Source organism: Simochromis diagramma, unplaced genomic scaffold, assembly GCF_900408965.1.
Source record: "Simochromis diagramma unplaced genomic scaffold, fSimDia1.1 OVJJ01000596.1, whole genome shotgun sequence".
NCBI lineage: Eukaryota > Metazoa > Chordata > Actinopteri > Cichliformes > Cichlidae > Simochromis > Simochromis diagramma.
In genome coordinates, this window is record NW_024387245.1 from 16,735,228 (window position 1) to 16,761,529 (window position 26,302).

The 26,302-nt window shown below is 38.3% G+C and overlaps 1 protein-coding gene across 1 annotated transcript in view; it reads right to left on the bottom strand.

Annotated features, from left to right (window-relative positions):
* grin3a (glutamate receptor, ionotropic, N-methyl-D-aspartate 3A) overlaps positions 1-26,302 on the bottom strand; it is a 52,601-nt gene that overhangs the window by 15,615 nt on the left and 10,684 nt on the right. Inside the window, exons 3-7 of the mRNA XM_040000359.1 lie at positions 8,234-8,903; positions 7,080-7,463; positions 6,380-6,525; positions 1,540-1,655; positions 664-815 (exon numbers count right to left, since the gene is read on the bottom strand). Of these exons, the coding sequence (XP_039856293.1) occupies positions 664-815; positions 1,540-1,655; positions 6,380-6,525; positions 7,080-7,463; positions 8,234-8,903 (1,468 nt within the window). The remainder of the gene's footprint in view (positions 1-663; positions 816-1,539; positions 1,656-6,379; positions 6,526-7,079; positions 7,464-8,233; positions 8,904-26,302) is intronic.

Genomic DNA, 26,302 nt, shown 5'->3' on the forward strand with positions numbered 1-26,302 from the left:
CACATTGCCACAACTCCTGCTTGTGAGCTCATAAAATGGCAATTTACATTTAAGATTAAGTATTTAGTAGACGCTGTCATTCAAAGGTACAAATCACGAGTGCTTATTTAGGCAACATCCTTGTGATCGACAGACATTATGTTGCCATCCACACAGCAGCTAAGAAAATAAATAAAAAGAACAAAGTACAAAAGGATCAAGCGCACTATGTTGTGTGCAGTCTGCACTGAGCTATAGGAGCCTCTTTTAGTGTTTGAAGTCACAGTCGGGGAGAAATATGGCCAGAAATAACTAGTATTGCATTTCTAATAAAACATATATTTCTCATACTATGAGTTACTCGAGAAAATGGCCTCTTTTGCATTGACATCTTGTAGTATAATTATTGAAGTAGACTTTATGTGTAGTAAACAAAATATGAAAGATTACTTTTCTGAGTAAGTCACTGTGTGGGCATAAGACTTTTCAGAGCTTTCAAATAGAGATTCCACATAAATATTTGACAGCAAAGAAACTTGAGTAAGATTTGAGTAAGACATAAAAATGAGACAAATGCGTTATATTATATTGTTCTGATTTTGAAATTGTAGAAATGATCATTTATGATATAATGAAATGATAAATACGCTCTATTTTCCCTACACTGCCTCGCTTTAATCTTACCTCAGTCACAGCGAAACTGCGCTTCCCGCAGGGAACGACCTTGTACCATTTGTCATGCAGCATGTCCATGAAGCCATCTGACTTGTACTGACTAATAAGCTCCGAGATGTTGGAAGTGAGTGGAGAGTTCTGAGGGAGGCCAATGCCATAGCCTGCCATTGGACACACACAAACACACACAGAGACTCTTTAGCGATTATTCTTCTGTCATAATGGCAAAAACACCTTTTTTCATGTCACCTTCATGCTGCTGTTGTATTCTTTCCCTGGTCTACAGCTATGGGAAGAACAAGCTGCTGAGCTGATACACTTGGAGGTCTGGATAATTTAGCTTTTTTACTTTAAAAAGTCATAATTTTTCCAAAGCAAAGCTTGATGATATAATTATATCTCTGAATGTCTTAGCAGGCCAGGAAAGTGTGACAAATTCAGCAACAGCCAATTGCAAAAGTACCTTTCCTTGGTAGGAAGCGTGCTGATTGATGTGTATTGTATCTTGAAGGCTTAAGAGTGCATTAAGTAATTAACAACACCGCTGGAATGTGGGACTACGATGGCTTGTAATGGAAGCAACCGCCACGGGAACATTTTCACAGCGGGAGGAAGAGGCTTTCTAAATGGACCACAGATTAACAGTAGACACTGGAGAGTGTAAGCTTTTGAAAGCCAAAAGATTAACCACTGTGTAAACGTTGAGTGATTGATATTGTTAAATTTAGGCTTGTTCTAAAATTGCTCATGGTCAGTTAGTCTGCAGTGATGCAGAAAGACCTCTTAAAATTAGGTGATGATTAAAACCAGAGCTGGTGGATGCTATTCACATAGTAGTGATAGATTTCATCTAAAATGTTCATAATTGATATGCTCGCACATTACCTTCAATTGCAAAAGGTTTTCCTACTGTTAGTGTTTTACAGTCTGCATCTATGGAGACCTCATAGTCCAACAGTGCTTTGTCCATGATGAATGCATCCAATTTCTGAGGGTCAGCCCTGTAAGCAAAACAACATACTGTAAGTACACTGCAGCTGCAAAAAGTTCCCTGTGCACATTCATAACACTCATCCAGCACAGCATAGTGATGAAATCAAACATTTGTGTTCACTCAAATTTTGCCATCATTCCTCAAGCTAAACAGTAAGAGATTATGCATATATTGTGCTGCATAATTTTGCAAACATAATAAGAATTCAAATATAATTGTAATAAATGTAATTTATATTGTGTGGGTCATTTTTAGGCAGTTGAACTTTGTAATACTACATCAAGTAAACAAACTGGCATTTGCAGTGTGATAGATGGATAATTTGCAAGACTCATCGAGTGATTCTCCCAATATCAGGTGACCAACAGCAAATCTTTTACACTATTTTAAGCCGCCTTCTGAATTTGACATGAAAAATTAATCTTCACCACCTCACGAGACAGTAACTTAAATGAACCTTAGCTCATTGTCTCACTCTTCGTCTGTGACTCTGAGGCTTATTTTCCCTGTGTCTGTCCTCGTGTCACTTCTCTGACTTCACAGGGTGAGTAGAAAGAATGAACTTCACCTTCAGTCATTCTGTTTTAACAGGTCCTACAAACCTTTTTTATGCTCTACCTAACTTCATGTGTAGGGCAGAGCTGAATATATAGGCCCTATGAAAACTGTTTGCATTTTTCTTTTCTGGAAATCAACATGCAAAGTTTAATTAACGGTAAAGCACGAAGACTGACTGCAGACATGGTGCTACTTAATGCACAATACAAACTGAAAATGAAACCGAAAACAGCGAATAAAGCATAAAAGCATGCAAGAATGAATTGTTTTTCTTTGCGCTTGTGGGCGTTTTACAAAGCCTTTTAAATGGCAGCACACCCTGAAATTATCACTGAGAATGAAATGTAAGTGATTCAACAAATATTTTTGCCTTGTTTAAACTTCATAATTCTGATGCTGGCCTTGCCTTTACTTTTCCCCCAATCCTTTCATTGGCTACCTTTCAGGAAAATTACTGCCTGCCTACAGGTTTTTGCCAATTTATTTGTATTCCTCACAAGTCTGTTATATAGAGGTGAGATATTAAGTCACAACACTCTGAGAGGCTTTTACAAATCAACTTTAAAATGTCTTTACTGACAGCTAGAGTCTACCGGGATACAAACGCTACAAAGACTTTTTCAAGATATACTGTGTTTTGCTTGTTATCAAGGACAGCGTTTGAAATCTTGCACTATCTTCTCCCTGCAAGCTGCCTGTTCATTATTACCGGCTGAATTATGCTGCAGCTTGCATCCTTGGTCTTTTACCACAGCATGTCATTTATGGTCAAAGCACTATCTTGACATCAGCCATCTAACAAACTAATATGATTAAATCATGATGCATCCCTTTTTACATCATCTATAAATCACATATTTGCATGAATGGAAAACACCACTGCTGACATCAAAATGTCTGTGGTGTACTTTTATGTAAAGCCAGAGTTTCCATTACTGTGGGGTTATAGGGATAAGTCTTTGCATTATGAAGTACATTCGCAAGTTGAAATTGCTCTCTAATAAATTGTCTTCTCTGTCGTATTAGAGTAGCATTCCCTATATATCCATTAATAGGCCAGCTGTAATGGTACATGACAGCTGTCTGATGGTTTGTAATGCTTCAGCCAGTGAATTTTTTCCAAATGCTCTAATTATAAAGAAGACAGGCTGCAGTCAGTGGTGTTGATAGTTTGTTTCAGTAGCACTGGTGAGACATGGTCATTAAAGTTGAAACATTATTGAAAAAACAAAACAAAAGAATTGCCCTGATAAAAATCAGTGCTTACTGTAATCGGTGCCTAGTGTGTAGGGATGACAACTCCAAGTAGTCATCTAAATTACTGTATTTTCTCAAGCATTTCACAATGTGTGCTACATATACAGCAGCATTTTGTTTATCTGTCTTGTTTTTTGTTAATTATCCATTTGATAAATAACAGTGTGCCCCAACAGCCTGTGTGGCACACTCTTATTTACCATTCCCATGATCACTGTCAGCGTCATCAGCATTAGGGGTGGGTTTTAATAATCGATTCATCGATTAAAATCGATTCTGGCTTGGATAACGTGATATCGATTCATTAAAATCCTGAATCGATTTTTTTTTTATATAAATGTATTTTGCCCAAAATTCCAGAATCTCAGATGAAACGTCACAAAATTTTGACAACCACCAAACATTTAAAACAGTAAATGAGAGCAGCTACACGGCTTCTGCACAAAGACGTAAACACAAAGCGCCGACCCGCGGATCAGAATCAGTGAGATGTCGCCTTTCTCCCCCGACGGCACGGACACGGTCGGGGCTGAAAGCCGACAGCTCGCTGATTCTGATGTTTCGGTGGGTCCGCGCTTTGTGTTTACGCCCTTGAAATCACCTTCATGTGTTTCAGTGTTTTATCTTCAGCTACTTTGACACAAAGGCCTCTGCTGTGATGCTCACACCTTTGATAAAGTCTGGAAAGTGTCAGCTACCTTTTTATAGATACAAAAATATGTAAATGTACTGATCTGAATTATAATATTTCTGACTGTCTGAGGCAAAATTTCCCAGATTCAAATCGAATAGAATCGAATCGAATAGAATCGAATTGAATCAAATTGTGGATCGAATCGATTCAGGACCTTGTGAATCAGAATCGAATCGATTCTAGAAATCAGTGACGATACCCAGCCCTAATCAGCATGTTCTTATAAGATCCCTTAAAACCTGGTTTTGATTGTTAATGTTTACCTCCTTGTGAAAATACACTCAATATTCAGCTGTACTGCTTGCTCTTTGTTTGGTACACCTCTAGTACTGGGTTGGGCTCCCTTTTGCCTTTAAAATTGCCTTCATTTTTCATGGCATATATTCAACAAGGTGCTGGAAACATTGCTTAGAGATTCTCCTGGAAGCAGCCATCAGAAGATCGGAGCATGTGGTCAAACAAGCTCACAATATTCAGTTAGGCTGAGTTTTTTTATTTTGCCCAAAGTGTGCCAAGAGAAAAAGAAACAAACAAACAAACAAACCCCCAAAAACAACCATTACATTACACCAGCAGCCCCAACCACTGATACAAGGCAGAGTGGATCTATGCTATTCTTTATGGCAAATTCAGACCCTACCTGATGTTGCAGTAGAAATAGCAACTCATTTGAACCAGGCAATGTTTTTCCAATCATCTATCATCCAATTTTGGTGAGTCTGAGTGAACTGAAGCCTCGGTGTCCTGTTTTTAGCTGACAGGAGTGCTCCCTCCATGCTCTTCTGCATACCATAATTGCAGTAAGTGGGTAATTGAGTTATTGCTCAGTCTTGTCATAGTCTTGTCATATTCCTCTGGCATCAGCACGGCATTTTCACTGGATATTTTCTCTTCGTTAGGGGGTTCATCCCTGAGATGATTCTGTGGGAAACTTCCATAAGATAATCAGAAATACTTATACCAGCCCGTCTGGCAACAACAACCCTGCCACATTCAAAGTCACTTAGGATACCCTTCTTCCCCATTCTGATGCTTAGTTTGAACTTTACCAGGCTGACCTGACTATGTCAAAGTGCATTAAACTGCTTACGAAGTGGTCAGCATGGAGTTTAGTCTGTTTGTCAACAATAGCAAGGCATTGGAGGGGGAGGACATTACAACTATAAATATATATATTTTTTTTTTGCTAAACAGCAGTCTGGCATTGAAAAAAAGATAAAAATTATTTCTACATAGCACTGTGTACTTTGGAAAGTTGGTCCGTTCTTATTAGGAAGGAAAAAAGAAAAAAAAACATTGCTCACTAGAGCCGACCTCACTCTAATTACCCCTCAAATAAACATTGAAGCTGAAAAGACTACATTCCTCCACCCCACAGGCAGTACATTGAATTAATTATCAAAATATGACAAAAGATATGATCCAAAGTAAAATCCAAGAAAAGCAAGTATACTTACACTTCTATGAAAACTTTAGTGCAATTAGTGCAGTATATATTAGAGACATACTATCAGTCTGTTAGTGCACAAGTGTCTTGCATATGTATATACATAATGCTTAGTCCCTAGTGAAGTAAATCCCAATGCAGAGGATTGCATTGCGGCACATTTGTATACTGTCTTGTTGCCAAGTTGTAATTTTCTAAAGATGACATTTTTGCTTTCCCTCTAATCAGCATTTTACAAGCTCAGTAAAAATAAATCTCGTTTCATCCGTTCAAATTGTGTTCCATGCAGACCTGCTGTCTTTTAAAAAACAAACAAACCTAAAACTATATTCTGTTATGCACCATGGGGTTGCTAGTTGAATGTTGAAAGGGCTGAGGATGACAGCAGTGGCAGGAAAAAGAGGAGGGTAAGATCTGAATGAGAACAGGCAGGCTTGTGGTGGGGGAATGACAGCAGCAGGGATGCAATTTTCTTCTCTTTTTTTTCAAATCTGGCTTTCATTCAGTATGCGCACACTCTTATTTTTTTTATTTTTTTTATTTTATCAAAGATGATGCAGTTTCTTTTTTTCACTTGTGTAACCAAACAGAAGTTGATTTTCAGGGGCAATGACTAGAGAAGTTACCTAACTGAGCGGATATTAGGAAAGCTGACAGCAGTACCTGGATCAGTAAAGACTGAGCATAAATCAATAAAGATTTGATTATGGTCCTCCAAAAAAATGTATGTCTGCCTGTATGCTATATGTGGCCTGTATGCATCTTATAGCCCTACTTGAGATGATGTATGCCATCTGGCGTTGCCGGGACATTGTATCTTCTCATGTACTCGTGCATCTCGGGGAAACTCTTCTTGACGTAGTCCTCTGCACTGCTTTCTCTCACTGTAGCAAATCTGAATCCCTGAGAGGGATGGTGCAGCTGCAAGAAAGAAGAAATAAAACAAGATACCTTCAGAACTCAAATCAAGAAAGTTTGTTGCTTTACATTTTCTTTGTTTCTTTACACTAATTTGTTTCTTTTTTTTTTTCTTGAACATGCCGACTCTAAACATTCCTGCATTCTTGTAATTCAGTGACTTAATGAGCTGCCGAAAACCAATTAATCACCTTAATTCCCACGCGCCCCTACAAGGGTGTTTAATTAAAGAGTACATTTGCTGAGTAACAATTTTAAGACAATGAAACATCAGTGTAAGTACAAAAGCAAACAAATAACCTCTAGACATTTTAAATATTTGTTTAAATGAAATTCATTTAGAACAAAAACAACTCAGAACCAAAATGTAATTTGTTATTATGATTTAATAATATCAATATAAACACAGGAAGAAGACGTACTCATATCACACTGAATATTTCTCCTTATGTAGTCAGTGTTTCAATAAATCTGTGTGTATATTTTCCTTTGGCTCACCAATATAAAGACATGAGTGGTGACTAAAGACTTTTCTCCTATACTATACTGATTTTTACCTTTGGATCATGGATTCCCGACAACTGTTCATAAGTTTTCTCCCCAACCATTACAGCAGCCAGGTTAGCAGTATAGGTGGACAGACAGAATAGACAGAAGATGGCCCAAAGGTTCATCAGCAGACGCCCAGTCCAGCATTTTGGTGGCTTGATGGCCACTGTTCTTCCAAAGAGAATGGCATAGCACACATTAAGTGCTGAGGAGAAGGAGAACACTCGGTCGCGGTTGCGTCCACGTGGCGTCATACCAAATGGACTGTGCCACTCATACAGAGTGAGGAAGATGGCGGTGACATGGAGGGAAACAAAGATGCCGAGCCACATGGACCAGTGTAGAGGCCACATAAAGGCACCGATGGGTGCAGCTGTATCACGAGTACGCACCTGGGCAGGTGGGGATACAGGATTGAAGAAAAAAAAAAGCACTGCATAAGGAATATTGCAAAACTGAAAAGATGTTGTAATTATCAAAAGTTACTTCTCAATGTTTCATAAATCAGAGGAAATGTGGAGTTTTTGGAAGACATTAATTAGGACTATTATGGAAAGAGCCTATCAGCCCCCCTCCCCATCCTCCCTCTCCCTTCACTACAAATAAACTCTATAATAATAAAAACTGATCACAGTGGGGTGGTGCAAATTCATTATAGTACCCTTGCCTCAATTGGAGAAAATTGGTTTCACAGTCCAGTGATTGTGAAGCAAATGCTGTTTCTGACACTGCTGTTTGTAAGAGAGATACTTCTAGTGAAATGGGAAAAAGAAAAAAATACAGATAATAGAAAATACATCCACTGTAAATAAAGCAGAACGTCTACATCTGTAGCAATAGTGATTACCACCATCCCTATGCCTGTCAGCTGTTGAGACTAGCTGCAGTAATTGTAATAATAAGTTCTTTCTGCAAAGCTGTATAACCCCCAGAACAGCCCCGCATATGGCATTGCACTGGAATCCAATAATGTATGGTTGGCAGTGGTAAAACATATTGATACTGACCGTCTGCATACTGAGAAGAGAGAGTTGAGGTGAGGTCAATGACACACATCAAAGAGAGATAGGTTAAAGAGTAACAGAAATTGTTGAATTAGGAGAAGAAGTGGAGAGGAAAAGAGGAGGAAAAAAGAAGCCAGAGAGTGAAGAGCAACACTGACCAGAATTCCTAGGCTTGTGGAGAAGAAAGGTGAGGTGAAGTCAATCACCTGGCTCCTAGCTGAATTAATGCTAAAAGATGTCACTGCCAGGTGGGCAGCACCACTGAGAAGATCACCCACCAATCCTGTCCAACGACCATTCTTAAACCCCCCGTATTTCCCATCACCAACAATGTAGAGATTGAAAGTAAAGCCCATGTCCTCCCCCAGCTTCTCCAATAGATCAATGCAGTAGCCATAGCAGCATTTCTTTAGATCTGTGGGAACAGATCCATTGGTTCCTCTGAGGTTCTGGAAAAGTCCTTCCAAAACTGAAGAGTCATTGGTAAGCGGGTCCAGGCACAGCTGCCCGGCAGGACATAAGCCATCCGAATCCACTTCACGGGTAAATACAAATGGGTGCTCCACCAGTGTCACTACTCGCATGTGCAACCGTGGAGGTCGGCGCCAATCGCCACCTCCTCCAGAACCTGGATGGTTTGGCCAGGCTGCTGGGTCCATCAGAATTCTCCCCCTGCGCCAGCGTCCCAGGCGGGTCCAGGTTGGCTGGCCTAAGGGATCCAGCTGGAGGGACCAGATGTAGTGATGGGCTTCTGAGATGACATTCTGGCTCTGACTGTTGCTGGATATGAAACCGCTCTGGCCCTCAAATGATGTGTTGGCTACAAATCTGAGGAGAATGAAGAAAAAGAGAAAACAAGAAGTGTTAGGGAAAAAAAAGGAGCGAGGAACATTGTGAAGAAGCTTGGAAGAGAAAAAAGGCGAGCAGAAGGGTACACACAGTTTTACTGGACACATGCTTAATGTCAAACATCATTAAAATTTTGGGAACATTTTTTAACAATATACTTATTATGTTTGCAAAGAGTGATACCCAGTCAAAAGTCAATCAAAAAATCAAAGGCTCCATCCCCACCACAACCCTGAATTGTTTGAGTGGAAGAAAATGGATGGATGGATGAGTTTGAGCATTTTTCCAAACTATTTGGGATTATAACCAATGAAAAGAAAATCAATTCGACCGTATGCAATTGCGCACTACTTCTGAGTGTGTATATGTGTGTATCACATGTCATTTACTTACCTCTTTTCACTCACTATTTGTGAGTGAAAAGGCGAGTTTAAACCATTTTGCGTTTAATCATTAGTTATTAATAATCCCTGGTTCTCTCCCACCGTGCGCCTTCTGTCCTGTCGCTCTCCTTCTTTGTCATTTGATTACTAGGGTTTTCTCTCTGTTGTGACTATTTCGCACTAAATTTATAAAATATAGAAGGTTCAAGAAAACGTAGGCCTTATTAGACTGTAGACAACTGTATGTTCTCAAGATGCTCTGTAAGTATCATTTAGGGCGTCCTGTCAATGTTACATTTTAAAGTTCCATTCACTTCTCTTCACTTTAGTGGGTACAGTAAAATGATGCTAACTGAAAAAGATGAAAGATTGTTTGGATTACAAATGAAATTGGTAAAAAAAATAATAAAAATAATTTCACTTGGTGAAAGCAGCTGAAATATTGTGGTAATCTTAAAAAACATTAACAAACCCCCCCCCCAAAAGACAAGAAATAATCATCAGTCTGTCTTGTCAACACTACATGCTTTGTTTACTCACTGATCCAATCCAGCCTTATCCTGGAGAGCACAACAACACCGTGCTGACTGCTTCTGACTTTGACACACATTAATAGCAGTTGTTTGAACAAATAACCAGTGTTGCATTTTTTTATGATCAGCTCAGCCTGGAGAGGAATCATTTCAGATCAAGTTTATGATGCTACCCTGACAGTATGTTTGATAAATATGAATATGCATGACATATGCATATGTCTTCTTTATGACTCAGAAAGCTGAAACCCATTTTCTTTTATATCTTAAATACAACAGAGAGACTGAGTGTGCACTGAGCACAGTTCATCTTGCACAATAAAGTAAATTGCAGGATGCACAGCTGTAAAAAAAAAAAAAAGTTTTCTGCTGCCTTGCTTTTTTATTCTTTATCGCCTCTATCCAGACATGTTTGGATCTCTGTTCTTGGGACTTATGGGCTTAAATGTACAATTATGTTTTACTCTTGGTTAGTTCATATATCAATTTCCACTTTATTGGTGTAAAAGCAACAACAGAGAGGTGTATTATCTTGGCGGCCTTAGTGGCTGTCTATCTGTGAGTGTGTGTATGTGTGACAGCATAAGACAAACCACGGTCCAGTGATCACGCCATCTCCCTCACTGAGCCATGCTACTGGCTGTCTGAGAGTGTCAGATACCAGAACAGACACACACACTCACACCCACACACAAGAAAGACACACACTGGATTGGATATGTTTGAATTTAAGAAAACATGCAGGCATCCAGGTAGATGCACAGCTCTTTGATATGCCTTGAGGAGGTAATGATGTACCTGAAGTGACCTTTTTCAAAATATCTCCATCGTGTCACCTTGCTCACTGAAAAATTTCCCGTCCCACCACCTTGTCAACTTCCCTTCATCTTTTACAGGTTTTTAGCCAACCTGACAACTCAAGCAAGCTGTCTGAAGGTCAGTGTTTTCACAGTAGCTTGTAGATGTTAAACTACCTGGGGAGTGTGTCTCTCTCCTGATGGCAGCCAGTGTCATGCTCTCGCAGTTTCCTGACATTGCAGAAAGTGTTCCATGCTAAATGTGAAATGTCACTTTCATACTAAAAGGTCACGTATTATAGAAGGTAATGTGTTTAGGCAAGACATCTGTATTATTTGAATATGTTTCAAGTTCAAGTCTGAATTTACTGTCAGATTAATATAGGCAAGGTGTCTCAGAAAAGTAGCTGTGAAAAGGGAAGGACAGTTTTGTAGCAAAAATCAATATAGATGTCCAAGTTAAACTGGTATCCATGTGTTTCATCCACATAAGGACTCAGTTAAAAAAAGGGTCAGACCGCTGCAACACCAATCACGTAATCAGAACTCCAAGGATAGTTATTACAACTGGGATTGATCCTAAGTGGCTCCACTCATTATGAACTATTGAACTCTTCTAATCAGACAAGCTCAGGATAGTTAAACTGGCACACCCACAGGACTGCTCTGTCTCTGCTGACTTTGGATGTCTTTGAACACAGAATCGAGTTCAGAGACACACAAAAGCACTGGGCCACCTACACATTACTCCAAGTGGAGCTGCTCAGCCATGAAAACCATGCCATGAAGCTCTTAGGACATAATGTTTGTGCTGATGTTAATACTAGAGGAGGGTTAGAATCTGCAGTTATTGAATCAGCAGAGCTTTGGCAGATTTCACTACATGCCTCAACACTTTGCCACCCTGCTTTTTATCTGGCCTGCCACTTTGTGGCTAAATTGCTGTGGTTCCTAACTGCTTCCACTTTTGCAATTTGAAAACTTACTTGTTGCACTGGTGACAACCTATAACAGTACTGTGCTAGAATTCAGTGAGTTATTTTTTAAAAACCCATTCTCTCACAAATGTTTGTAAAGGCAGACTGGATGACTCAAATGCAGAGTCAAAGGCAGGCATCGATTACATTTTTAAAAAAAGGCAAACCAAAGTCCACGAGAGAAAGCAGGGAAACAGAAACATGGGGAACTAGAGAACAGTACACAAAGGAAACAGGATTACAACACTTAGGGAGATGCTAAACAGCAGGGAACATAGCTCCAAGTCATCAGAAAAATTAGACAAGTTAAAAGTAAATACAAAATGCACAAGACTAAGTTTATCAAAATGAAACTGGGAAAAAACAGTTTGACTGATTACACTAAGGGGAAGGAAATACATTAAATAATGTGATCCCTAAGAAAACCAAGAATCACATTGATTATTTAAATAAAGAGCACTTTAAATTCCAAAAAAACATTTAGAGATGTCAACAACTAGCTACCATTTCAACACTATTGTAAACAAACTAACCTAATTAAAATACCACCACTGCCTGTTTGTCTGCCAGTTTACACTACATAATTTTAAGTTTGTTTCCAGTTTGTCCTGCCTGTTCCTACGAAAACAGCTTCAGTTTGAGAAATCATCTCCAAGCATAAATGTAGCTAAAATATTTAAACCAAGCCCCAATATACTTATCTTAAGCTCCATATTTCTCACCACTCAACTTATCATACCAAACAATTATTTGACCTTCAAAACTACTTGCTGACGTGCTGTAGTTCACTACATCCGGAGCTGCTACTTTACCTCCTATGCTCGAAATAAAAACTATGGTTGAACTTTTTATTCAACGTGACGTGATTCACTTCCACTTCATGAAAAGATAAAATGATGGTATTTGTAGCCAAAGAATGACGTCTGGGTGAATCATATATTTTCCAGACCAAGACTAACTCAGTGTCAAGGCTGCCTCGTGTTCTCGCCTCATGCATCACCCAAAAAAATAAAAAAGATTTTTAACATGATATAACCACAAGGCTGTTGTTGTGTGTACATCACTGACCAAGCAAGTTAAATGAAAAGGAATGGGAGTGCACTTAAATCCATCTTATTCTTTACTCTCACAACATTAATCAGCAACAATGAATGTTTTTTAAGCAAGAAAACATTTTGCTCTTAAAAATAAAATATAGAAAAAAGGAAATGCTGCTGCCTTTGTAGCTGCATAGAAATCTCTGCCAAGAGTATTCTTCCTTGTTAAACCAATCCTCGCCTGAAGCAAACAGAAAGTGTTTCACTGACATTGGTTCAGGGAATACAAGCCTCAGAGGGGACATTTATCATATACCATTTTCTATCTTTATGGTTCATCTAGCTGGCACATGTGGGTACTAACCTTTACTTTGACGGGCATGGATCAGTTTAAAATGATTTCTATCAAGACGGATTGTCTATGGTGGGGAAAAAATAAATAAGATAACCTGTGGAAATTTGTCTCGGCACAATATCTAGTTATAAAGGACTTTTGCTCACTGAACTCTCAGAAGGGTGTATAGTGTATTTCTGTGAAAATGCACATTTATATCTTACCTTTATCTTCTTAGGCTTTGCTATCCTGTCATGTGTGATTTTAACTTTTGCACACTGACTTTAAACCCCCTGGAAAACCCTCAATCCCAACTAGATGTGATTTGTCATAAAAAGTGAAAAAACAAGTTTTCCTTTTTCAGTGAGCCCTACCTGACATCCAAATTATTTGAATGCCCAAATAAATATATAAAGAGCCACTATATCAGATTGTTTACTCAGTCAACCATCTATGGTAGGGATGTCAAACTCATTTTACACATTGAGCCACATATTCACTACTGTAATCTCAAGTGTGCCAAACCAGTGAAGCTGCATGATAAACATGTACAATTACAGAAACAGTTCTGTAGTTCATTGCCATGTACTGTAATGATAAAATATCGTTTTTGTTCATTCAAAGAAAATTTCTTTTTTTCTTGTCTTTCTGTGAATTGACTGTAAAATCATAAATGTATAAAATAGTGAAAAAACAGCAACTTTCTGTTATTTAATTGTTTATCTATTACTAATAATAGTAATAGTGTAGTATGAATGAGGGTCATTCTTTATTGACAGGAAAAACTGTAAAGCAGTTAAAAGTTCAAAATCTGCAACTCCTTCAGTCTTTGCTGGGGAGATTCTGTCCCCTGGACCTTATGCTTGACATCCCTGGTCCCCTGAATCAGATTTAAATATTATCTTTGATGACTGATTGTTAAAATGTTTTGGAAAAAACCCAAATATGTTTACAATATTTTTGCACAGTTCCCTCAAATGCCAGTATTTTGTCAACTAATCCTATCAACTGGATTTAAGAACAAAACTATTGCAACAGCAACAATAGATAAGAAAAGGCTTATCAAACGTTGGTTTCTCAACATGTTTATGTCTATATGTTGCAATACGTATCAAGTGAAACAACATTGAAAATCATAATAACTTAAAAAAAAAATATAGAATTGAAATAACATTGATTTATGTGCAAGTGTAACAAACATGTATGCATGGCCTGCAGCTACTTTACTATGCAGCTTACGTTTGACTTGCCCCAGTCAAGCTTTCTACTATACCAGAGAGTGTGGTAATCTTGTTTTATATTTATGGAAATTTGCACTCCTGCAAACCACAGCTAGATTTATTATGCAAGACAGAATTACATTTGTGAAACACATGGTTGGTCCTCATCATTTATTCTCTTGCAATTAACATTAAAATTGACAGACTATTACACTACATATTACTGATAAGCTAAAGAGCAAGTGTTACTTCTTTCTTGCTTATAATATGCACCTCATGTGAGCGTTACTCATCCTTGTTTTCTAAACTATCCATAAATTGGGGACAATGCCAACTTTTTTCCCAGGACATGCATTTTTTTTAATGAAAGTATAATCTGTAGAACCATCAGATATTAAATGGCTTTGGTTTCTAAATGATGGGCAGTTGGAGTAAAGCAGGGGTGTCCAACTCCAGGCCTTGAGGATCAGTGTGCTGCAGGTTTTAGATGTGTCCTTGATCCAACATAGCTGATTTAAATGGCTGGTCATGAACTAATCATTTGGTTCAGGTGTGTTGACCCAGGGTGATATCTAAAACCTGCAGGACACCAGCCCTTGAGGCCTGAAATTGGACACCCCTGCAGTAAAGGTTTCAATGAAACAATAAGCAAACAAGGTACCGTCCCTACACACAGCTCCCCGGGTGCTGCATTGGTGGCTGCCCAATGCTTCACTGGGTGAATGTGTTAAATGCAGAGGAGTAATTTCCCTATGGGGACTAACACATGCACATTATTATTATATTATAAAAGTGTTTCATCAGGCTCTAGCAGATACAAAATGTAACATATTATGTGCAATAGAAAACATTTGATTTTTACAATTCCTTACATGTAACAGATTTGAGCATTTTTCTAGAAAACTACTTTTTTTGCCAGCTGATTGCAGTACAGTTTGCAGAACACTGACTTCCCGCACAAGCACGCCATCGCTTTGTGATGCTATGCAGTATACTCTCTTTTAGGCAATTCATTTCTCATAATACAAAGTGGTCTGCCTTGAAAGAATTTTCCCACAGGACCAAATGAATGAGTCACAAAAAGTCCAGCTTTTAGAGTGCTCGGCGAATGGAACACAGTGATAAATAGAAAAAAGAAAAGAAAAAAGATCTCGGATGTAAATGTCAGAATGAAGGGTTTATGCACAGCCTGATCCTTTACTGATCTTTCTTGGTTCAAAGCCCGATGGAGAGAGATGGAAATTAAAGCAAAACTGAATATATGAACTGCAGAGTCAAGCAGAATATTCAGCAGTAACTATAAATCATATTTATGATGTAGATGAATTAATTATATAAACTCTCATAATGTAATATTAATCTTTATGTATCTCAAAAGTATGTCAGTCTATTTAGTCTGCATATTTCATTCAATATTTTGGAATGTGATACAACTAAATTTGAAATTGAGACAATTAAATTTTACCTGGTAGAAATAAACTGCAAGATTTCCTGAGAACCATTCTCACTTGAAAATGGACTAAATCCAACTTCCATACGATCAGGCTATTTTACCCACCAGCCACGCATTACAGCATGACTGGCTGATTAGTTCTCTATCCCTGGAGCAATTTCAGTGAACAGCTGCCTGTCTACAGTTGTGTGAAAAAAATAAGTAAAGCCCATGAAAAATGTTGACTTTTTCAATACATTTAAACAAGCAAACACTCAATCCTCTTTGAAACAGCGCCTGCAGATAAATGTGATATACTCAAATCAGTGATACATAAAATTCTAATTTTCCAGTCCATCCAGCTTCTGAACTGCATATCCAGATCAGGGTCAAGGTGGGGCTTGAGCCTAAAACCCAGCTGACATGGGGCAAAACGATGGGGTGGAGGGTAACCTGATAACCTAAACAGTTGGTTATCCATTCACACCTATGGCCAATTTAGAATTCGTGTTGGGATGTATTACACATTACCCTTTTACTCAAATACTCCACATAGAACATATTTTTTTACACTACCTACTTACATTTGTATGACTCCATAACATGGTGAGAAATGAGTTGTGGGATAATTGTTAGTTAATATTATAGGCTCCAGTCCTGCACACTGACACAAGTTAGTATTCTAGTGTGTCATGAACTGCGGAGTATGCAGATGATATATTGTGGAGTTGGAGGACCCAGATGGAGGCTAACTAGAGTAAACGAAAGCGAGCCATTTATTTATATTGCGTTTTTGTACCATGACTACCAATCTCTTAGAGTTTTTGTTTCAATTTTCAACATGTCAAAAGCAGACTTCAAACTATATACCAGTTTTTAATCCTACAGTGCAGTTATGTGGATTTTATTGATAGATTTGTCCAATCCATAAAATTAGGATTAAGAATTCTAACTAAGCGATTAGTATCTTATTAGGAAGTGACATAGGGAACATGTCTTATTTCAAAAAGTGTGACATCTGGGGTCTGCTGTTCTCTTTGCAGCTAATTAAGCCATCGTGGCAGGACCTAAACAGCTGTTTTGGGTTTTGAAAAATGAAACTACAGCTTCCAGAATCAGCATAAACTGATTGTGGAAGTTTTTAGCTATCAGACAATAAGATAGCAGGATGATACTGATTAATGAGTACCACGTACACAGCTACCTCCTATTACTTTCAATTTATATTCCTCAAATTCCTTCCATTTTATGCAGTATTTACAGCCCCTTTGTAAGTCTCACGTCCGCTCTGCTAGTTTTATTACAGAACCTAGAAGGAAACATCTGGGTAAATATTTTAAAAAGTTATTCATGTTTTGGTCTTGACCTTGTGACCTGTGAAAGTGTGGCTATGATGCTAACTAAGCTGTTTCATTGTTTCACAGATTAGCTAGACCTTGCATTTCTGACTTCCTTTTTAAATGATTTATGTGCCTTTTTAAAGTGTAGCATCACAAAAATCCTTTTTATACAAAACATAGTCATTCCCAGTTTGCATAAATCTGCATTTCATATGTTATTCTGATGTTTTTGTCATTACTTTTCTATACAGTAAGCATATCACTGCCATTCAGCTAGAATAAGGTAAAACTGCTTTTGGAGGCCCTTATTTGCTATGAATTCTAGATTTTCCCCATCATGCTAAAAATATCTATGCACCACACATGCCCTGGGTTAGCATAAAGCTGGTTATTTCGATAGTGTCCCAGCCGCAAGTCCCATGACACTACAGCTGTCTGGTGGCAAACACCTCTATATGTCACCTGCTTTCTCCCATTGAGAGAGGTTGATGGCATTCCCAGCAACACTGCTGCAACCAGGTCCATAATAATCATGAAACAGATGCCCTGAAGAGTTCAGTGTTCAACTGAGAACAGCTACAATCTTTCCGTTGCTCATCTGTCACATGGTCTTTGGCTTCAACACTGCTGTGGTGACAACTGCTCCCTTAAGGTCAACTCATCCACCAAGCACCTGTTATTCAGACAACAAAATTCTCACTGAATCTGAAATGTATGAAATGAGTGAAAATGACCACAATCTTCACTCTAAAAAGCCGCTGGGTATGAATGGTGTAAACCATGGGGTAAATATGTTCCCGCAGATTTGTAATAGACATTTGGAGAAATAATTAGAGAGTAAAAGTAAATACACTTTAATTATTTTGAAAATGGAGAGATATTTGTTTGACTAGCTGCTCGCTGTAAGAAAAGGGTCAAAACGAGACATTTAGGAGGCTGAATGTAAAGAGATGCAGCACTTCTTGTTCTTGTAGATTACTAAAAATCTAAGAAACATTTAAATATCCCATTAGATACTACATTGCTATCAGCTCAATTTTAGTAATGTAATGCAGTTAAAGAACTACAAAACAGATTCTTTCTTTTTGTTTTGTTTGTTTGTTTTTGTGGATTCCAGTATCTACTTAACTTAGTGATTAGCTGCAATTATGTCATTTTACTCTCATAGTTGAAGTCATAGCTTAATGGATTGATTCCCAGTCAGTGTTGGGAAGGTTACTTTTAAAATGTATTTCACTGCAGATTGCAGAATACATGCCCCAAAATGTATTTTGTAACGTGTTACGTTACTCAATGAGAGTAATGTATTCTGAATACTTTGGATTACTTAATATATTATCATGCTTTTTACAACTACGTGAATGTACTTTTGCTGTGTGATTTATTACTATTACTGAAGGATACCCGCCATACCAATACCAACTAGATTTTTAAATCTTAATATAAAATGAGTAACAGTAGGGTGGACATTAGGTAAGGCTGCACTTTTTGCAGCGATCTCGTATAGAAAACTATTCCGTGCAAAACAGGTCCACGGCACCGTAGTAAAGGGACCTCTGGCTAATACGTCGGTTCCGTGTCGGGCTCGTAGCCGAAAACTAGCTTTACTTTGTTGTCTGGGTCAAGTTTGCTGGTGAGAGACAGAGAGAGGCGTTGAAAGGCTGCTCCAACGGAACTTATTGTTTCGGAGGAAAACATGAACACAGTGTACAGTTGAGTCTTAATAGCTTACTTACAACTGGGCTATACTGCCCATGAGGCTACATTCTTTAGGGCTATGCCTGTAACACTCTGCCTATTGCCTTCATATTAAATACATTTTTGAACAATAATTTTAAAAAATATATTTCTTCAGGTCATTATGCGGGCCGCAAGTAGAGGTGACATGGGCCGCAAGATTGAGACACAGGTATTTGAGCCTCTTAATGCGTGTTTTGTTTGGGTTTCCACCGGCGCAGATTTACCAAAAATAGAGAGGGCATAGCCTAACATATGAAACAGGAATTGACCGCCGTGTAATCCCTTTATTCCAACAAAGTAACTGTATTCTGAATACCACATTTTTAAACGGTAACTGTAACGGAATACAGTTACTCATATTTTGTATTTTAAATACGTAACACTGGAACATGTATTCCGTTACTCCCAACACTGTTCCCAGTTGGGTATCGATGGTCCTGTGGGTGTATATGGAGATTTGCAAAGTACCTCTATCTTTCAGAAGACAAAAAATGAGATTAAGATGTATTAGATGATGCGCCAAGCACTGCATCAATTTCAATTATGTCCCGTACACATAAGGAATTGTCAGCACTCACAGCTCGCCATAAAGTGACGTGAGGATGCTAACAGAAGTGTCAGCATGGATTGCTAAAAGTGATGAATAGCTGGTATAAATAATATGCTTCTGCAGTTTCAGCTTAATGTTAACCTTTAACCTATTTAGCAACGAAAAATAGATATAGATATAGTTGAAACCCAGGTCAAGAAAGTTCTAACAGTAAGAGAAGAAATGTGAAGATGCATTTTTCCAACCTTTACTCATACTCCAGTGGATGCATCGAGGCCAACTCAGCATAAGGACGCCAAGGATACCTTGGCATGCAGACCGGAGGAGTCAGGGATCGACGCACTGACCTTCTGACTGATAGACGACCCACACAACCACCTGTGCCACAGCTGCCCTGTGCTAACCTTCTGCTAGCATTTACACAGCATCTGTACAAACTCAGCAGTAACCTGAGACCCTTATTTCAGTAACAGTGAGACCAATGTCACAAGACTGGTCAATTGTAACTAGCAACGGCTGATCAAGACTGCAGGAAAAACTGATGGATTTCTCCTAAATATAAGACATTCAGGAAAAACAACTCAACTCGAGTGTGATGGTAAGAAAAAAAATCTTTATACAATCAATAAACATTTAAGCTTTGGATATAACTATTCATGTGGAGTAATTTTCTTAGCATCTAACCAAATCAAAACTAAGCAGAAGGAACAGACTTCAAGTGGGAAACAGCCTGATTACAGTTGCGGCCACTAACGCCTCCAGAAGTGTCAAAACTCTGGAAAGGCAGGTGGACTCAGGTGTCTCATTAGAAGCACAAAGAGCTTGTTAATGAGTCCTTTTGTCATTCTGTGTATGCAGATTCATTTTGCTTTGACCACCAATTTATTACTGGAATGACACTCGTTATTTTTATTATTATTGCTTTTTTCTCTCTTTTAAAGTTTGCATCATATATGCTGAACACGTTATTGAAGGTTTACTTGAGCCCATCTGATATTTTCTTAGGGTATAAAAAAGAAGCGGCAACTAAGTAAGCTGCAAAGAGCACAAAAAATACAAGACTCTCTCTGACATCTGCTGAGGTGGCCAGCCTATAGCCCAGCCTTAAAGCTTAAAGATGTCCCCTGCACCCTCCTAGCATGATCAGAGGTACAAACACTGCAGAGATCTAAGAGTGCTGGAAAATATGAAGACCACAAGCAGGCTAAAGTACACTCATAAACTTGTAAAACATATGATCTGCTCTATTTTGCATTCATGATCATGTGCTGTTATCTGATATAAACTTTCTGTGCAATTAAAATCTATCTGTTGTAGAGGCTTCTTTACCACTAAGGTAGTGATATGGCCTCTCTATTTCAGTTAAGCTAACATTATATACATGTTCTGCTGTGGTTTTGTTCAGAAAAATGTCAGATACTTCTGTTAAATGTGTCTGAGATTTTCTCTCATTTGCATTTTCTGACTGGCTGCAGGGTCCAGGGAGAGAAGTCTGCCACTGTCTGTATTAACAGCCCCCTTAGAAGTGTGGCTGAGGTCATGCTGAATTGATTTGTAGAATTTTTGTGTATTTTTATGGTTGGACTTAGGGCTGTTCGATATAACGATATATATCGGATGACGATATAAAAACGTCTATCATTTCATTTTACGCTATCGTTTGTTTCGTGGTGTCGCAAAATAATTTTTTTCATTGTTCTGATGGTCACTGTAGTGGCTATATTAATTTCTTAAAGTTCTCTCTTTCTCTTATATTTAATATAACCACACTACGGATGGGCAAGCGACTGTTTTTATGCGTTTTGGTTAGCAACAACGACGGTAACACCATCAGTGTTGGCAACTCCTCAGTAAGGAAAATCGCTATTGGCTTTCCTAAAAGTCGCTAAATGACGTCATCGCCTAATTTGCATAATTGGTCAAGCTAATATAATTGTAACCTACGTTGTTGGAGAGAGAAATAACATCATGGAAGAGACAAAGTGAGTAAAGAACGTCCTAAATGCATTTAGAGTTTATTTATAACTACAAATTAAATTTATTTTAGCAATTATTGTTTTTTTTTAATGTCACAATTCCAACCCTGCTCCTTTATCCGGGCTTGGACCGGCAAAAGTGACCCGAAATAGGCACTCTGGTGGAGTTATTGTGTGTGTGTGTTTATAAGTAGTTTTAAACCTCGTGATCCATAAAACAGCATAACAGTAAAAGAAGAAATGACTGCGTTACAGTCAGTGCGGGAGCAGCGGCTTCGCTCATGCGCGATTCATTTGCAGTTCGGACGCATAGGTGTGAACATCTGCCCTGATAGCAGCTGGGGGAGGACTATCCTCCGCCCGTGAGCGCTTTGGAAGGGGCGAGGTACCCACGGCAGCACCCGCTGCTTGTTGAGAGTAAAAGCGATACCCGCTTTCACGTCAAAAAGTCGTCATAAATAAGTCTCCAATAACACCAGAAAAAGTCGCCAGATTTGTCGCTAATCGCTTTTTAGAAAAAAAGTCGCTAAGGGGTCTGAAAGCTCGCTAAATATAGCGACAAAGTCGCTAAGTTGGCAACACTGAACACCATGGCATGTCCGCTTGTTTATGTTCCACATAGATCTTTCACAATAAAGCTCAAGATCCTGTTGAGACTTTTCAAAATAAACTGAATCACGTGAAAGAGCAGATTATTTATGGATGAGAAGCAAAAAAGAGCCGCCAGGTGCTAAAAAATAAACCTTAGACTCAAACGTTAGAACAGGCTTTTCCCCGCAGCACGCTGTGTAATAAATACTCACAAAGAAAACGGCGGCAGTTAACAACTTATGTCTAAAAATGTATAGTTTCATGCATCGGTTAAAACACTCGACTCCAGCTACATGACGCGCAGCTGGAAACACTTCCCGCAAGTCGAGCTGCCCGAGATTCACAGAATTTACAGAAAATGTTACATTTTTGTGATTTATATCATTATCAGGACGATAGATGTCTTATATCGGGATATTTTGGTCATATCGCACAGCCCTAGTTGGACTTCACTGAATGATCAGTCTAACAACAACAGGAAACCAAGCCCCTTATCTAAAGAGAACATTTGCTTTCTCCTGGTGAGAGGAATCCTATTCATGTTTATTTATAGTTTGTTTTGAGCATGGCTTTGCTATATGTATTTTGATAGACACACAAAAACCCCCAAAACTGGACAGGTTTTGTTTTTAAGGTTTGGAGAGAGTTTGCCTCTGTGTGTATATAAATTCTACCCTGAAAACCCTTATCGAAAATAAATATATTTCGATTAGTTCAGTATCTGATGTTCTTCAGCTTGTGAAAATACAGCTACTACATATAGTCTAATATAGATCTGTGTTCTCAATACTAGTTTAGTATGTTTTTTTATATGCAGATTTCTGTAAGTGGTCATACAAGGGGCAGTAGGAAGAGTGGGTCATCTACTAACAGGAAGGTCAATGGTTCAAGCCTCAGCTATTCCAGCAGGCACTACCTTGGGTTAGCCTCTGTTGTTTAAATGGGCTATAGGCGAGAAAAAAAAAAAACATAACAAAAATGTACATAATTTAACATAGTGCATGTTTCAGATATATTCTTTTAACTTTCAAGAAAAAATTATGTTTAACTCAATTCAGTGGGCTGCATACAGAGTTAACTCTGATTGGTCAATTAGATTATAAAATGGTATGCAAGTACTAGTCTGTTTACCATATACAAAGATGTAATGACATTTACACACATCTGCACAGGGATTCAGGGGACCAACACCCTTAAGATTGCTGATTGGCTGCTCTAACCTCTTTGTGCCTTCTAGGTTTCTCATCTATTATTTCCAGCTACCACAGCCAGTGTTGTTTTTTAAAAAAAGAAAAAAAAGATTAGATGGGTCAGTTTATCTGACCACTAAAGCACTCTGCCTCCACAATAAGATTACAAATGATTTCAAAAAGAAAAGAAATTGCGAAACTAATGTAATTGTTAGACTCCACACAGTAATATGTTTCATAGTGTGGAAAAAAAATGTAATGGTAACGGATGATGATGACCCTGACTCAATATAAGTCCACTCTCCGTATCTTTTAATCCCTTTAGCATGAATGTGATCAGACAGCCCAAACAGTCTCAGAGCTTTAGAAATACTGAAACGAACGATTTGGGGAGAAAAACTTTTTTTTTTTCATCTTTGCAGGTTGCTTACAAACATTCATCTTTGCTTTTTTTTCTTTTTTCTCTAGCCTCTCCATATAAGTCTTTCCAATACTTTCAGATTTTCCCGAGGCAGGTGTGCGACTGACTTTTCCAAATCACTCATGTGTGAAACAGCTTGAATTAGAACCACTATCACATACAAAGGAAACTAAACCTCATCAAGTAGTTTCTCCCTGTTTTCATGGGGTCAAAGACTGCACGAGGACTCTCACTGGGCAAAAGGTCCTGTTTGGCAAGTGTTTCTGCAATATGTAAAACACTGACAAATGAATCAACACCCTTTTTTAAATAAAGTAAAGCAATGGAAGGACCTTCAGGACCTCTGAGCTCACCATGTTTAATAATTACCTTCACTGGATATTCATTCTGCTGATTCGAGTGTTTTGAGGAGAATCTTAGCAGGAAAGGTCAAACAGTACTTGTAATGCAGCGGTGGGTGATCACACATCCACTGTCACTTACATCTCTAGAGTGGAGCAGCTGCAGATTACAGTGCTGTTAAATGTAATTCATTACACATTAGCATTTTACCACAGTGCTGCAGTTATTGACTGTACTACAGTGTACATCCCCATAAACTACATGCTGTGCAAATGCAAGACGGTGTAGGTGTGTATGAATTATTTGTTACTGCTCGAGTAAACATTTGAAAGATATGAAAGAAGTAGAGTAATGTATGCACTGTACATTTGGATATTATTGATTAATTGTTGGCTGGAGAGAACCCAGATTTGGTACTGTGTAAGTCTTACTGTTTAAAATGTATATTTAATTTAATGAAGCCTAAGCTCCACTAAATTGGTGCATTAATTAATAACAGAAAGAAGAGCCCTGAAACACTAACAGATATTTACTGTAATACAAAGAATGCAAAATATTCTGCTGAATATATAATATAACCTATTTTGCACAATATGGTCTAAATTATGTATAACCACTCCTTTATACGTAACTCTATTGCTATGTAGTAAGAGGAAGGACACATTGTTTACATATTTGAAAAAAGTGCAAATAGTACTACTTTTATTTACTAGTACCATACCTACCATACCTATTTAACAGAATGAGTGAGTCAGCAGAGTTGTACCTGCATGATTAAGATTTAAGGCATGTAAACTGTATCTTGTAGTTTAATCCATTGATGACTGCTGTTAATATATGAGACAAAGATAAGAAAAACACACCCCTACCTTGCAACAGATGAGCAAAATAGCATCAGATTTTATTGACGCGACTTCAGTGGACTTTCATCTGCCCATCCTAGAATAGATGCTAGGATGATGGGAAAGCTAGCTGGAGGCGGGGATGTGAGTGTTGAAAGTGTTGAACAAAGACTAGACTAGGACTAGTAGTGATATTACACTGTGAAAAGGAAAGAAAACTAACTAAAAATGTCTGGGAGTATGGGCCATATGGATAGATGATCATCTTTTGTTTAAAAAGTTGGGCACTAAAACTTTCAACTTGCCCTGCTAGCAAACTGGCTTACAAAACTTTTGATGAGATCTCAGACGTACTAAAGAGGCTTTTAAATCTAACACCTCTGGCGATAGCTGAATGGTTCAGGTTTTACAAAAGGAATGAGTCAAATATTGAATTCATATTGGAGTATATGGCAGAGCTTCATAGATTAGGAGAGCATTGCCATGTCGGGGAGTACGCACTAAGGAACAGACTTGTGTGTGGACTGAGCAATGAGGCCAATCTGAAATTTTGACAGAATATAGACTAACATTGACTTGCAATTTGGAAATTTCCATATTTATGGAAAACACAGCACACATAAAGTAGTACACAAAACTCAGACTTGATTAAGAAATGTTAAAATGTTGCACCATCCTGCAGATTTCTGGTTTAAGGATAAAAGTTGCAGGATGGGCAATAAAAGAGGGTACATAGAGAAAATATGTAAATTAAAGACAGGCAAAGAAAACAAGAACCAAGGACAAGAAGGTACAGAGGTAACATGAGAGACTCAAATGAGGATGATTTGTCAGTGACAGAAGTTATATGGCTGACACCTAATGTTTACAGAGTGCCATGAAAGATGAAACTAGCCAGTGGGTCAGTGCTCACATCCAGGAAAATATTCCTAAACTCAACCTGAAATATACAAATGTGGGATTGATAACTTACACAGGAGCGAGAATCACAATACTGCAAAAGCTGAAGTTAAAGGTGAAATATGGGCACATATATGTCTCTTTGGCATGAGATAAAGGCCATGCGCCAAACAGAATTGAAGTTGTGTCAGAAATACTGTATAGAGATTCAGTGTTGAGGGAGGGGATTGACTGAGCTTGAAGAGAGTGCAAGACCAAGGTTTCACAGGCAAGTCATGTTGTATTCGGCTTAAAATCTAAGCAGTGTTTCAGTATTCGGTACACCAAGGAATATTAGCTGTAAAGAACTTATGTGACTGGGCAATGCTAACAGTATCTTTTGGAAAAAAGACAACAGGCAAAGAACTTATTTGTCACTGAATCCCATAACACGTATAGACCAATATCCAATCCCACGCAAAGATGACACTTGTGATTCTTTAGCACAGTGAGAGTTTTTAAGAGATTACCTTGCTTGGGCCCTATCTATATCTATAAAGGAAAATATAACAACCATCATACTCACAAGAGTCTATATGAATACAGTAAGTTGATCTTTGGCATCGCCACTGCTCCAGTAATTTGGCAAACTGCCCTGGGCCAGCGGCTGCAAGCTATATCAGTCACTCAGTCATACTGAGAGAGCATAATCATTCCTGTTCCAGATGATACCATGCATTTTGCAAGCATAGTTGCTGTTCTGACAAATTAGTGGAGCACTAGCTGTCAATCAT